This window comes from Corvus cornix, chromosome 20 (assembly GCF_000738735.6).
Source record: "Corvus cornix cornix isolate S_Up_H32 chromosome 20, ASM73873v5, whole genome shotgun sequence".
Lineage (NCBI taxonomy): Eukaryota > Metazoa > Chordata > Aves > Passeriformes > Corvidae > Corvus > Corvus cornix.
In genome coordinates this window covers 12558224-12574029 of record NC_046349.1, presented here as the reverse complement: position 1 = coordinate 12574029, position 15806 = coordinate 12558224, and the positions used below count along the sequence as shown (strand labels likewise).

Genomic DNA, 15806 nt, shown 5'->3' with positions numbered 1-15806 from the left:
TCCTTTTGCCGCTGAGAAACATGAGTGCACGTGGTTAACTGCTCCAAAAGACTGTTGGGGAGCCAAAATGACACATTTGGCTGGTGCAGACATGGAAAAAAATCTTCCATCCCCAATTTCCAGGCAGTGTCCAAGTGCCTCTGCACTCCTGGTGATTGTCCCTGGCTGCCCCAGCACTGAGATTCTCTGTGCTGCAGCAGCCAGGCTCTGTCCTGGCCTTTTCCTGAACTCCTGGATGTTCCAGGTCACACCTGGAGCAGCAAAGGCGATGCTGGATATGGAGAAGCGTTAAATGCCAGCTCAGAGAGGGCTGTGATGATGGAATTCTGCTGTGTGAGTGCATCTAAGCCTTTCAGAGAGGTTAATCCCAACTCCTCTTCGTGCTCAAGTTCAGCATTTCCATCAAAGCCCAAACACGGGGCAGAAAGACCCAAAATAAATCAGGTAATTCACTTTTCTCTCAACCCACACTGTTTGCAAAGCTGGGAGAGAAAATGCCCGATTTCATCAGGGGCCTTTTACAACTCCTTTCTGCTGTTCATGTTCAACACACCCGTTTTGTCCTTGCATCTCTCGGCCTCTTTTCCTCCCATACATTGAGCTCCTGATAATTACTCTAATCAGAAACATGCAAAAGCCAACAAACACAACAGAAATATTTTCTTTTTTGAAAACCATGGATAATTCCCTCCCGTATCCATTCAATGCTTCATGAGACGTTTATTTTGCTGCTCTGACATTTTTCTCTTCCTGACAATGCAAACGTTATCTATTGATTAATTTCTATAGCATTTATGGCAAACACATGACATTTGCCATAAAAAGAACTATTTTATTGTCCTACTTAAGGGGGACAGGACAAAATAAAACACTCAGCCAAAAACTTTCTTCATTACATACTAAGGGTGCAATGTTTTAATAGCAAAATAAACAAGAATTTGTTTAAATATTCTCCTCTGTGGGTAACAGCTCCCCATTTCATCATAAAACATGTAAAATATTTAGAAATTAGATCACCACACAGATCGTTATTCCTTGAAAATATTAAAACTGCCTCAGATGCCAGGGTATTCAAAGGACAAGATTGAAAAGAGAAATTATAAAAGGTCAAAAGTGTTTTTCTTCTCAATATATAGAGATGTCAAGGTAAAAAAAGCACAAAATTGAGAGGGTCATAAGTGATCTGTGATATTACAGGTTAAACATCATTTAAAAATTCCACATTATAAACCGACTGTCTCTCAAAATCGAGGTGTCCTGCTGCACAGGTGAGATGCTGGCAATGTGCTACTGATTAGTAAAGAAAAAAACAACCAAAGGTTGTTTCCTGGACTCCTCTTTCCCTCAGCTCTCCATAAAATTTGTGCTCTTATGGTGTGACTTCAGCACAGGCCTTCCTGAACTCCCTGATGAACGAAGATATCCATCCAAAGAGCTCCTGCGAGTCCAGGTCTGGTGCCTCCCCAAACTTGACCTGGGAATCGGAAATAAAAGGATATTTAGCACAGGAGGAGGAGGAGGAGAAGGACGAGGAGGACGAGGAGGACCAGGAGGACCAGGAGGAGGACAAGGAGGACGAGGAGGAGGAGGAGGAGGAGGAGGAGGAGGACGAGGAGGACGAGGAGGACGAGGAGGACCAGGAGGAGGACCAGGAGGACGAGGAGGAGGAGGACGAGGAGGACGAGGAGGACCAGGAGGACGAGGAGGACCAGGAGGAGGAGGACGAGGAGGAGGACCAGGAGGAGGACGAGGAGGATGAGGAGGGGCAGGGCAGGGCAGGGCAGGGCCAGCGCAGGCACGAGGGGACCCCAGCACTGCCTGGGCACCCCTCAGCTCTGCAGCAGGAGCAGCCACCCCCAGCACCCCGTCCTGAGCAGGGCTTTCAGGAGAAACAGGAGAGATTTGTCTGTACCCCACTCCAGAAGTGTCCTCCCCGCAGCACAAGGCTCCCCACGTCTAAATCTGTTCAGTATCCCCCACCCATTTCCACTCGTTGTTAATTCTCTCATTGTCCCACATTTTTCTTCTTGCTTTCTCAATCTTTTTGGGGACAGAGTTCTTCGTTTATGTGCTGCACACAAACCCAGCTTGCTGCCCCACACTGAGGCACTATTCCTGTTTGCAGGAGCCACAAAGAAACCCTGGTGCCTTTTTGAAAATATTACTTTTAGTGGAACGTTTGTAATTAAATTTCCATGGTCAAACATCTCATTAATCTTCAGTGTCTGCTCAGGCAGGTCCCCAAAGGTCCTCCTGGGCTGCATCCTCTGGGTGACATTTGCTGATCATTAAATTTCTCTGCTTCTAATCCCTCCCCCATCACAAAATAAAATAGGAGAAAAAAACCCACCAAAAAACCACCACCACCACATAAAGTCATGTCCTAATCCCAGGATTTTTCCAGTTTCGGAGGTTATCACTGCATTTCTGTCCCTTTCCTTAAGATCTCTGACTGTTAAATATGGGATTTTCTTTCTGTTTCTACAGCCAGTATAAATAAAAAGCAAGTGGAAATTTCTTGTGCTCCTTTCCACTCCTTTCTTCCCCTTTTAAAAAGAAATGTAGCTTTATTTTCATTGCATTTTAATATGATATGTACCAGTACGTTGCTATAAAGCTTCTTCATTTCATCACATCTTTTTGACAGCTGGGAGAGATCCCCTTCATATTTCTGAATTAAATCCTGTAATAAAATAAATTTAATTTGCTGTAGGAGCACACCATTAAAGCAGGAATTAAACAGCAGCGAAAACAAGATCATTCAAGGCAAAATTTTCATGTCATGAAAATTTCACATTTCACAAAAGAGCAGCACACACATCTCTTTGCAACCATTAAGACATCAAAGACAAGAAAAAAAAGAAACATTAACTCTAGAGAATTTTAACTGTATTCTGAAATGACAAAACCTAAATCCATTAAAAGTGGCAGGGCCAGATAAGCATCACAGGGTCCTGATTTCCAGCACGTTCGGCCTTTTTGCACGTGCAGCAAACACTGCCAAGCTCCAGGTCCTTAAAGGGCAGAACAGGGCCTTAGAAACAAGTCTGGAAATGAAACCTCTTAATTTTGTTTTGTTTGTAACACCCACATTCTCAACAACTTAATGTCTATGGAAGAAGCACCTGGGAGCACAAAGATGTGTGGGACAGCAGAGATGGACGTGGTGGGGACACCCGAGCTGCCCCAGGGGAGCTTTGGCTTGGATTTCAGGAAGAATTGCTTCACCAAAAAGGTTGTCCAGCCCTGGCACAGCTGCCCAGGGCAGTGCTGGAGGCCCCATCCCTGGAAGGATTCAGAAGAATGGGGATGTGGCCCTTGGGGACGTGGATTAGTTGTGCTGGGTTTGAATTCAGTGCTCTTAAAGGGCTTTTCCAACCTAAAGGATTTTATGGTTCTGTGTTCCATGGCAGGGGTGGAACTGGATGATCTTTAAGGCCCTTTCCAACCCATTCTGTGATTCTCAGATCTCTGCTCTCTTCTCTCCTCTCTGGAGGCAGAAGAAATGATAACAAATTCACTCTAAAATCCCCATTATCCCAAAGCAGATGTTGTGGGCAGCCGTGGGGCTGCCTGCTCCTCATCCATTTGCCTGGGAAGGAAAAGCAGGAGATGCAGAAACCCTGAAAACCCTTCCCACACTGCAAATTACAACAGGAGACATCCCCAGAAGGGAGTAAAAAGCCACTTTCCCTCAAATCCTCCTGATTCCCAGGTGTCAGCACAAACTCCCAGGTTACTCATCCCTTACTCCAGCCCACAGGAAGGGTGTGGTAGAGTTACCTTGAGTTCCTTGCAGAACTGGGACTCCTGGGGTGTTGCCTTGCTTGCTTTGGGTTTAATGAGCCTCCTGCCCTGGATAATGTTCTCCAATTCTTTTTTTAAAACTAACACAAGGGAAAGAAAATGAGGAATTTCAGCAGCATGAAGAGGTGTCCAAAGGGCTGCAATTGTCTGATTTAGGGCACAAGGAAAATCTAAGAGAACATGGGTCTACAATACATTTATCTAGGAGTATTCACTTCCTGGTTTGAGGTAGAGCTCCTGAAAGAGGCATTTTCTCATGGCAAAAACGTGCTCACATCCCAGCAACTGCAGGATAACGCAGAGGGCGAGAGCGTGGTAAAGCAGCAGCCATAAATCTGACCTTCCCCAGCCTGAGCACTGGCTTAGCCATGGAAATAACGTTCTTCAACCCACATTTCTCTGTAGGAAGCTCTGGGGTCCTTAAAAGAGAAAAGAACAGAAATCCTCCTCTGTGGAACAGTAAGAACTCTCGTCAGCCGGCACTGGGCTGCTTCCCTGGGAGCTCTCCTGCTGGGAAAGGGGGGACAGAGGACACAGCCTGGGCTCTGGGGGCTCCTCTGGCATCTCCCTCCCCTGTGCTCGGGCAGTTCCTGCAGCACCGAGCTCCAGGATGTGCCTTGAACTGGGAAAAGCTGGTTCCCTGGATTTTGGTGCATCTCCTTCCTCTCTGCCCTGGGCACATCAGGAATCCACGGAGGGAAGAGCCCAGTCAGCCTCATCTGGCTCCTCTGAGTCACCTCTTTGGACCTCTCCCCGCAGTTCCTGGGTCTGTGCCCATTTTGCAGCTTTGCCCAGCACTTTCCAAAACTGTCCTTAAAATATTCTGTGATTTTGAATTGTCCCTGCAGACCACCAGTGACTGAAGGTAAATATTGTTACATTTAGTCACTTATGTCTCCTAAAAGGTGATTGGAATTTCTTGGAGCAGGACAAAACACACCAAAGGAGCCTCGAGCTACTCCCAAAGCTGACCCCAGGGCCCCCAAGGGGTGCAGGGGTTTGCCAAACCCAAGCTGAGAGTGACCATCATGGAGATCTGTTATCAAAGGCTGAAACTGGGAATACTGGTCTGCAGTCACAGCCAACACCCATGCACACCTTCAAAACACAGATTTTTATAAATTTCAACAAAATACACATCATTTCCACCCACTCACACGCCTCTATCAGCTCTCAAAGGGTTCAGTCTAAAAGCCACTGAGCTCACAGGTTATGACACTGCTCCATGGGGAGTTGGAAATGCATCTTCCAAAATCCATCTCCCCAAAATCCATCTTACATTTGAACAACCTTGGTCTGTGCTTCCAGATGACTTCACTGGTGCTGGAGTCCCTTCTAGAGAAGGAAACCAGTTTGGTTCCAGGAAGTTCTTGAACTCCAGGAAGTTTTCTCCTGCTGCATTCCCACTCCCAATTCCCAGAGACTGTCACAGCCCTCACTGTGATGGAGCACTTGTGCCACTTAACTTCTGTATTTTATGATAAACTCTATTTACCATGGGCAGTACATATTTTTTACATTTCTAAACCACCTGGACACACTTCAATATCTCTTTTTTTTTCTAAAATTCTTCACAGCAACATGGCAGGTTAAGCATCACCATGGCAACACTTCACCTCAATGTTTTGAACCTTTAACTCCCTTTATAAACTGCAGAGGTGCAGTGAAAACCTGTTCCAAATGACTGCACAGCGCATGAAAATCTGTCTCTGAATGTAGAAACCACATTTACATACCATCAACTTCAGCACTGAGGCCCTTCATGGATGCTGGAAGGGAAGAGAGAGGGGAAAAAACATGACAATAAATATCATTTATACAGTCAGGATGGGAGTTTGCATGGAAGTTGAAGGACTTAATTTCTTATTTGTTGATTATTTTCCCCCCTGCCTTCTCTCACCATCAGGAACAGCTTCAAATTCTGTCAGCTCCTGAGGAAACGTGGCCAGCTCGGGCTCGTGTAAGAGGATCTGTTCCACAAGGGCGTGGAGCAAGGTGAACGTCCTCTCCTTCCCCCTCAGCAGAGGCAGCTGCAACAGAGCAGAGCAATGATTGACATACTGGGCTGTCATACCTTAAACAAATAAATAAAACACGTAAAAGGAACAGCAGAGATGCTGACAGATCCCAGGTATATTTGGCAAGAATAGAAAACAACGGAATTAAACTTCTCCTTTTCATTTTGCTGTTTCACTCACATTCCCGATTCATATCCCGTGACCTTCCCTGTTCTTTGGTGTCTTCTTATTCCCACAGGTCTTTTTAAACTTCAGGTACTCTAATTGATTGCAAGTGATTTTGGCCCCCCAAAGCAAACACAGTCATTTTTCCTTTCCCCTTAGAATCACTGTGCTGTGTTCACAGAGAGAGCAAAGCTTCTGTGGGCACCCTGTGCCAGGGCCTCCCCACCCTCACAGGGAGGAATTTCACCCCAATATCCCATCTAAACCTCCTCCCTATCAGTGGGAAGCCATTCCCCCTTGTCCTGTCTCTCTATCTCTTGGAAATCCTCTCTCTCCATCCTTCCTGCAGCTCCTTCAGGCACTGCAAAGCCACACTGAGGTCACCCCAAAGCTTCTCCTCTCCAGGTGAGCAATCCCAGCTCTCCCAGCCTTTCCTCCCAGCAGAGCTGCTCCATCCCTCTGCTCATCCTGGAGCCTCCTCTGGGCTCTCCCCAGCAGCTCCAGCTCCTCCCTGTGCTTGGCCCCAGGGCTGGATGAGTTGCACTGGAGTGAAATGAAGCACTCAGAAATTGCTGCAGGGCCACAGGAGAGCAGCCACTGCAGAAGAAATGCCCAGGTCCATCCTCTGAGCACAGGGAAGTGAGAAGGGTCCATTCAACGAAACTGCAAAATGCACTTTATCTAAACTGTGCCTAAGCAGGGCCTGCAGCTCAGACAATTCTCATGCCAAGGGATTTTAATATCAGGGCAGGCAGAATTTTGGTGTTCTACCTCACTAGAGACACAGGGCATTCAGCACCACAAAGCCAATGCTGCTGCCTGAAATGGGGCAACACAGCTTCTTCTCACAGAATGAAAGAATCCATTGTTAAACAGGACTTGGTTTTCGTGGAACCAAGGGCAGGTGGTAAACTGTTGGCTCCTCGTTAGGAATTATTGCCTCTCTCCACATTCAGAGTTAATATTAATGGCTAACAAACCTTAGAATGTGATGGCTTTAATTACAAGCAAATATGTACTCACTTTGGCCAGAGATGACAATCGGAATCCTTTAGCCAGCTCTTTTCCAGCTTTTTCATTCAGATGGTTCCCCATGGCTAAAATGTACTCCAAGACAGCAACAAACTTTTGGCTGGATTGCAGCTGCTTGCTTGCTTGGATTTTCTGGATTATCAGCTGAAATGCACAAACCTGCCCTCAGATAGATTGAAAATGTGGGCAATCCGTGGCCTTCCCTGTGCCAGCCCTCACTGTCCCCACCTGAAGTCACTCCCTAGCCCAAGAATACCTCCCTATGCAAATCCCTCAGGGATTTTCAGCAAGGACCAGCTCAAACTCCCCTAAGACCAAGCTGTGTTGGCACAGTCACCCCAAAAGGAGCCACATCCTTTCTGGCTGCCAAACCAGCTTCAGCCTCCTGTGCACGAAAAGTGTTTTGCTCTTTGGTTGCCCAAATTTCAGGGATCAGCGGAAGCAGAGTCTGGAGCTCCATCCTTCACCTCCCACCCTTCTCTTTACACCAGCTCAATGCTGTTATCAAAATTCTTAGCACAGTTTCCCCACAAGGAAGAATAATCATTTCCTGTACTCAAACTCAGTATAATTCATTTTTCCCAGGAAAGCCACCTCCCATGTAGGGCTTTAGGCACAAGACGTGATTTTGTTCTCAGTTAGAAAATTTGGGGTTTTTAGCACCACACCTCTTTTCAGCAGTCACCAACACACCAGTTTAAAAACAGGGAGAGGAAGAAGCACATGGGAGAGCTGAAGGCTGTTGTTAAAGCATTTACAGCACAGCTCAGGCCAGAGGATGCTGACAGCTAATATTCACATTGTCCCATAGGATTTTAGGTGTGTATTCTGTGGTTTAAGCATAGGTGTTAGTGTGCATAAGAACGTACTTAGACACTAATTAGCTCTTCAGTGACCATTAAATATCCATCAAAGCAAACAGTGCAGAAAATAGCTTCCAAATATTCAATATTTGGCTTAAGTGGAGCACAGCAAAGGTGTAGCTGCAGCAGGCAGGGTCAGGAATCTCTGCATCTCCCCTGTGCTTTCCATCTGTTCCTCTTCTGAGCTTTCCTCACTGTTACTATGGTTTTAATCACAGCCAGACAAAGGACAACAACTTGGTCCTGCAGAACTTTCACATTCTGTTCTCATTCCCATGCAGAAGGACGGCAAAACCTCTGAAACATCTTCATGGTGTGGAAATCCTTGTTTTGAATCAAAGCATGGGCAAAACCTGGCAGGTAAGGCATGGCTTGGCACAGCAGGATCCAGTCATGAGACTGGCACTGGTTTATTTGCATTCCCCACCCTTAGGTCATCCTGGGAAAAGGCAGAGAGGGACTTGAGCTCTAATTCCCAAAAGTTTCAGTCCAGAGCTGTAATCCTTAGAGGGAACAGCTCCTTCAGTCTTCAGGAAATATTAAATCTCTCTGAGATTTGTCAAACAAACTTCCTCCATGTCTTAGATTGATTCGTTCAGCTCATGGGGCAGGAACCTCCCCACAAAGGGAATTGAATTTTAATGGTGAAATTCACTTCTGTCTTATCACTGCCCAAAGAAGGAGGAAAGCTTAACAGCACCAAAGAAAATTTTGAAGATCTTTTCCTGTTCTTTTCTCCCTCTTTTTTGGAAGTCTATTCTACTGCCAGGCCCATTATCTTGAACCTTGGTAGAATAAGGATGATATTAAATGTACGTATGGAAAATAAAGGAAAAAAACCCCAAAATAATCCTCCACAACTACAAATCTTTGAAATCTGCGCTGAGGTGACCTGGGCCTCTCTTATCAAACTGACAGATGTTGATCACAAACACACCATGAGGGCTCCTCTTACTCACAGGCTCCAGATCTCTGATGCTCTCGGGGAGCTCACGGACACTGAGCAGGAGATCCAACCTCTGGCCCAGCTGAGGGATTTTACACATCTGCACAGAATGGAACAGAACAGCAATCAGAACTCACATTTACACCAAAACATGCATTGTTTACAATTTACACCAAAACATACAAACATTTCATTATTTATTGAGCAATTCAGCTGTGCCATTGTTTTCCTAATTTCTGTGTTCGTTTACTCATTTTATTCTGGGTCTAATCCTGTGGGTACGCTCTGGCACATACTGCAAATTCACTGTCTGCTCCTAGGGCACACATTCTTAAAATCAATTGCAATCCTTCCTTGTGAGCAAAAATAGTTAAACACATATCATTTTATAGATTTTGGGAATCTAGCTCAGAATAAATCAGCTCCTACTCTGGAGGAAGAGGAGGGAGTGTGATTTGGAGACACAAAGGGATCCATAATTCTCTTTTTATTATCTACCTGTCTCAACTCTTCATCAGAATAATCCTCCTGTGCTGATTCTGGGTGAGATTTTAAACTTAAGTGCTAATCAACAGCTTCTTGTGGTGGTTTTAGCTTGGAGAATGTCCTAAAAATAGGATGTGGTATCTTTTAATGTTGAAACTCCTTACCTCTAACATAAACTGGTCAACCATGTGCAGCTCTGAGCATGACCCCTTGAAGGACAGGTACCTTTCTGCATCTTTTGGTGTGGGCAAATATCTGTGAAGAGAAAAGGAAAATTAGATGTCCTCTTCCTCTTCATTCTGTATTCTGATGAAATTCCATTCCTTGCCCTGGAATTTCCTACATTTTGTGGTTTATGTGTTTCATATTTATCCTTAGTAGGTATTTGAACCAGCTGTGAGATGGAAAGCAAAAGTCTGCAGATAGCTCTGGGTACGTGGAAATGCTGATATGTACACGAGGAAAATAACAGCCAGAATGTTCCCCTGCAGCTGTACAGATAATTTAGAATGACAGAATATTTCAGAAAGGCAAAACCATGAGACAGAGGAGTTCAGGCCCTGATTTGCAAAGAGGTTGGATCCATTTCTTATCTCTGACATCACAGAATAACATGAGCAGGAAGGAACCCACAAGGATCATCCAGTCCATCCTGGCCCTGCACAGACACCCCAGCAACCCCACCCTGGGAGTGTTTCTCTTCTTTACCCTGATTTTCACGGGTTTTTTTACTTGTTTCAATAGTGACAGCACAGAACACAGACCCACAACTTCCTCCCCTCTGCACAAGGTCACAGAATATCCTCCAGGGCTGCAGATTTTTAGAAAATGGATGTCTTCAAATATGCCTTCGCTTGGAAAAACAAACACAGCCCCACAGCTCCCTTCCTTTGGAGATCTTCCTGCCTGTCTGAGCCATCACTGGGGGAATTCGCAGCATTTCTTAAGAAAAATGGAATCGATGTCAGAGCTCACATATGAGGAGTGTAAAGAAGCTGAAATAAGTATTCAGGTCTACTCTCTTTTCTTTCTCTTCAAAAAACCTTCTAAATTTGCAGCAAGAGTGATTAAACATTCATGGCCATAGCAATACATTTCCATTCAAAGTCAGGAAATGTACTCAAAGATGGAAAAAAGCAAATATTTTAGCACGTTAAACACAGGACAAAGAGTAAGATTTATTTTACTGTTGTCAATAATTAATATAACATTTCAATTGAAAAATTGTTGGCTTTGCATTACTCCACCTGTGTTAAAGCAGATTACAATGTAATCCTTTCAGCCCACTTTACCATCAGGAAAAAAATGAATTCTCATTTAAAAATAAGTTAGCTGTTGGCAAATGAAAGGGTATTTATTCATCATTAAAAATAGCTTGAGTTTTTAAGCAAATTCACAGAAGGTATTTTAAAAGGTGACAGCAAACATCTTCATTTAAGCAGAAGTCTGATACCCCATAAAATTGTTCAGCTGCATTATGCATAGAAAATGGAACTAACAGATTATCTGGAAGGTTTAAAGCTTAAAGCATTAAACAATGGGAGCCCTGAGAAAGGAGGCACACAAACATGGGAATGCACTCCATAAATATCTTTTTACATGAATGCCGCTCTAATGGAATCTGTACAATGAAAAAGACTCCCATTTCTTTAGAAAGAAAGAAAGTTTAGAGAGACATGGAGTGCTTTGTTATTAAGACATGAGGATAAAGAATCATTCAGGGAACCCTGGAGAGGTTTCCATATCAAATTCAGTCCTGAAGTTCCCAATGACATCCCACCACTTCCACTGGATACATGAGCAGGACACTCTGGTCCCCGGTGGCAGCCTTGAAAATGGAACTTTGGGTTTGACTTTAAGTATTTTTTATTCTACAGTAGTAGGATTCAGACATTCTGCCCTGGCTCAGACACTCTGACAGGTATGATTTGCACTGAGAGGAATTTTCCAGCCCTGGACTGTCCTGTTTGAGCTCCTGTTCTGCCCATGGGTTCTCAGTTAGCTGAAGGCCACAGCTCTCAAAGGTCAAATTTTTCACTGCAACTCCCAAATGGAGTGGAAAGGTCTCCAGAAGTGCTGAGTGTCCTCCTTGTGTCGTGACAAATCCACCACAGAGCATTGCACCAGAGCAACGTGGGAGTGGTGAAGCTCAAGAGAATTCCTGTCTGCTCGTTCGATTTTCCACTGCCTTGGGAATCCAAGCCTTCATTTTGAGATGCATCTCAACTGTTTCAGTCACACTCAAACCTCTTGGGGTGGAAAAAGAAACATCTTCCTTTCAGTGCAAGATTTGCCTCCAAGTGGATTCCTCGATTTTGGCACTAAATAACAATCCCAGGGACAGAATCATTGAAGCCACGTACCATCGTTCGAATCCTTGAAAATATATAACACTGAGCAACACAACAATCAACATCCCTTCCACATTCCACTGCTGGGAATATTCCTTCAGCATTATTGCCCTCAAAGAGAGACTTCAAGGAAAAAAATGTGGTATTTCAAGCTCCATTGCCATCATTATTATTATTATTGTCTGATGGCAAAGAGCCCAGATGCCATAAATCAGTGATGCCACAGCAATTCCAGCAGCCTGGAGATCCTGGGCTGAGTCTGCAGCGTCAGGAGTGAATCCTGAGTGGCAGAGTGGGGTCAGTGCTTCCATTTGAACCAAGGTGGGAGCAGGGGATGCCCTGGGAAATGGGGCTGGAGAAATCTCCTTCCTTTTGCCTTTCCAGAAACAGCCTCATGTCACTGGAGAGCACCTCGATGTCCAACTGTTCCCTGCAGTTATTTCCTGCCCAATTCCAGCACTGCAATAAGATATTCCTGTTTTCATTGAGGCTTTAGGGTCAGATTTTGAGCAGCCCCCTCAGTGGGGCCATGCACCTTCCACCAGATCCTAATTCATGTGCACCAGTGTGGGGTTTAACTGGGAGAGCCCTGGGGCAGCAAGGAAACACCCTCCAGAACATAAAAAACATTTAAATACCCAGCATCCTGCCCATGGCCCTTCATCCTCCACAAGCCATCCCACAGAATGACATTAATTCCATGTTCTTCCTGCTCACATCACTTCCCAAGTACAGACATGACCCTGAAGACTTCAAAATTCTGTTTCAGATCAGGATTTTAAGGCCCAAATTAAACAGATTCCATGAGAAGCAGAAGCATCAATTATTTACTTCCTCACTTTTCTGTCAGTGCCTTCTTTTTCCCAGTTTTCTTTAGCAAAACACCCCTTTTTTTCTCATTTTGAGGCAAGAAACAGTTTCACATCAAGCTTTCACATGTAAAAATGTTTATTAAAATGGCTCAAGTGTTACATGGGAGCTGGGATGTGGAACAGATCCCGCTCTAGGATCCCACTTCTTTCCTTTCTTTCTGCATCTCAAACTATCCAAAAAGATAAAATCCAGTTCCTGTGAATTTCACACACCAATAGTTTGCTCAAATTCCTGAAATCTGTTCAGTTTTGTTCAAGCCACAGAAATCTGCACTCTGCTTGAAACCCCCAAATCTCTGCCACTCAGGCGCACAAATATTCCCAATATCCCATCATCCCATAAAGCTCCTTTAACACTTGTCTGCCTTCCTCCTCTCCAAACCACCTTTCCAAACTCCACATCATTCACAGAAGATTCTGCCTTCTCCAAAAGGTCCCAAAACCAAACAATTCCCCCCAAAGTTACCTTCTCAGTGCTGTAATCTGCTCATCTGTAAGCCCACCACTCTCCTCGTGGATGATGTACAGTTTTTCCTTCAGCTCACTCGGTTTTATACGGAAACTTTTAAGAAAAATGTCTGGAGAAAAAGGATTCTTGGGTTACTTGGAAGGAAATGCTCAAGGGAAGGAAAATCACCAAAATACCTCATCTGAACTTTGCAGATTTTAAAAAGAAATAAGAAAAACCCCAACCAAAGAGGAAAAAAAAAACCCAAAATATTCAGCAGCTGGTATCCTAAAGCAAAAACTCAGTCTTCATATTTTCTTTAAATTTACATAGCCAGTAGTCAAGGAAAAAGAAATCTGGGGATGATTTTCTCTCACTGATACTTGCTCCCTGTGTGGCAGAAATTTCTTTTTTCAACAAGAATCCATTAGAGAACTTAGCTTTTATTTGTATTTTCTCCTATATTGCTCTTCAATTTAGTGTGGAGATCTCTCAGAACTCTCATTTTCCTCTGCTCTTCACAACTCCACTCAAAATCTCCAGAATTTTTAACCTCCTGGCATTTTGGAGCTTCATCTTTTTATTCCTTAATTTAAGGGCCGCGGTTTGCAGCACTTGCAGGAAGATTAATCAGAATTCTCAGGATGAAATTAACTTTTGATCTAAGTCATGTCCATTATAATAAGGATATGCCAAAACTCTCACTGACGAGGATAAGATTAAGAAACGGATGTAGAACGTCCCAGTGAAAAACGTTGTAAGAGGAACAGGATCAAAAGGAGGAATGGTGCAATTTGCAAAGCAAAAGAAAGACATTTCCTCAAAGAAACTGGAATAATTCAGTAGATAAAAGTGCTATTACAAGATTCTTTTATCTGCAACAGCACTTTGCCATCACTCTTCCTTTTAACCCTTCAAATTGTTAGTCAAGGGATGCAATAATTCCAAGTTATCTCCATTTACATTTCCCAATTAAAACTTTACACGCTCTCCAAAATATATTTTTTCTTATTAACATTCATCAAGATGAAATCATTAAAACTTCAGAATTGACTGCCCCAAATTCCTTACACACGGAACACTTCTTAAAAGCATCTCTTGGTTATAGAAATTTTTTGGAAATCCATTTTCGTAACAGAAATCCCACTGCTCTGTGAAGAACAATTACTCCTGCTCCTTTAATATCTTCTCATCAGAGGAATTGAAAAACCTTCACAGTATTTTATTAGGAAGACCAGGACTGGGTGTTGAGCTGCTCCATTAGCTCTGCCAGGCTGTTCTAGGTCAGGCTTTTCGTAGAATCCCACCTGACATATGAGAGCAGAGGGCTCTGTTCAAGAACAGGATCCTGTTCACAGCCTGAGCCCGTGGCCAGGGAGAAGCAAAGAATTCCTGTGGCCTGCCCTGGAGCTGCCCCAAAGGCTCCTCACACCAACCCACCTCCCCCTACAGGGATTTCTTGACCCCAGTGCAGCACAGCAGTCACAGTTCTGTCTCCCAACCGGCTCCTGCTGACTTTGCAGCCCACAAAATTTGAAAAGTCTTTGAAGTTAGAGGCTGAAATTGATTTTGCACATGTCAGGGATGATTTTACACTTCTGCCCCAAGACAGCAGCATCACAGCTCAGTGGCACTTCCAGGTTTTGTAGAAGAGAAGCAGCCTGGGGATTCATCTCTACAGCATCAAGGACCACGTTGGGAGCAACTGAGCCATGGGGTCATTTTTTGTAAAGAGAGAAGCACTGAATTAAAAGATGATTTACACACAGCCTTGATTACTGCCTATGGAATGGCAGAAAGCACAAACAGCAAATGCAGGCAGAGCTCAGCCCAGGCTTCCAGAGAGGAGCACACAGCCCTTGTTATCCACTTACTGAAGTTATGCGCAACTTTCCGATCCAGCAGGATGTGCTGATTCACTGAGGGCTCACTGCCCAAGAGCACTGCCGTGTCCTGGATCTGGAACTGCTCACAGAGCCTGCATACATCTATTTTTCTCTTGCACAGGTCACATGATCCCCAGACAGATTTTTGAATCTAAAAATACAGAAGGGACACTGGGTAAACAAAAAGCCAGAAGAACAGAGGCCCTTTGTTCCGTCCAAACCCGGAGAAGGGCATCCAGGTTGTTTCGTGGCACAGCTGGATTTTTATACCTCTCCATGTCATCCAGGCTACAATATTGAGGTTTCTTTCCTTTAACAGCTACCATCAGTTTCATCCTCACCTTGTCACAAGGAACGACATCCCAGTGAAAGGCTTTGGTTCTCTTTGCTGCTGGAGAGAGGCTGCAGGGCTGTGGGAGGGCAGGTGGGGCTGGTGGAACCTCTGCCCTGCCCGTGGGAGGTGGCAGAGCTGCTGCTGCTGCTGCTGCTGGGGCTGCCTCCCCCTCTGCAGCCTTGGCCGGGGGCACTGCAGGCTTGCTCAGGCTGCTGCTTGCAGAGCTCCCACCCAAATGAGGGGTGTCCTCTTTCTGCTCATTCAGAGGCACAATAAATTCCTCATAATCAGCTTCGGGGGAGCTGCATCCTTGAGAGCCCTCCTGGGGCAGGGAGGCACCGCTGCCCGGCTGGCAGTGCCTTTCCAGGAGAGACACCCACTCACTCTGCAGCCTGCCAGCAGCCTCTGGCCGGGTGTTCTGGACAGTGAAGGGTATCCGGAACCTGAAATGGAAGAAGGTCGTCTATAAACGCCAGGGAGTGCAAACAACATCCTGCCTAACACGGAGATCCCTGGTTTGAGCACAGCGATGTTCAGCAGCTGCACTTGTCAGAGGAGCCCAGGGCTGCTGGCTCTGACCTCCTGAGAGTTAATTGCT

At 44.9% G+C, this 15806-nt stretch overlaps 1 protein-coding gene across 1 annotated transcript in view; it reads right to left on the bottom strand.

Annotated features, from left to right (window-relative positions):
* Positions 1–888: 888 nt before the first annotated feature.
* The window catches only part of LOC104687797 (formin-like protein 17), a 29592-nt gene continuing 14674 nt past the window's right edge, over positions 889–15806 (bottom strand). The window contains exons 7-17 of the mRNA XM_020583956.2: positions 15216–15651; positions 14863–15025; positions 13007–13118; positions 9482–9572; positions 8845–8931; positions 7014–7166; positions 5708–5837; positions 5544–5576; positions 3784–3887; positions 2600–2683; positions 889–1474 (exon numbers count right to left, since the gene is read on the bottom strand). Of these exons, the coding sequence (XP_020439545.1) occupies positions 1370–1474; positions 2600–2683; positions 3784–3887; positions 5544–5576; positions 5708–5837; positions 7014–7166; positions 8845–8931; positions 9482–9572; positions 13007–13118; positions 14863–15025; positions 15216–15651 (1498 nt within the window). The 3' untranslated portion in view covers positions 889–1369. The remainder of the gene's footprint in view (positions 1475–2599; positions 2684–3783; positions 3888–5543; positions 5577–5707; positions 5838–7013; positions 7167–8844; positions 8932–9481; positions 9573–13006; positions 13119–14862; positions 15026–15215; positions 15652–15806) is intronic.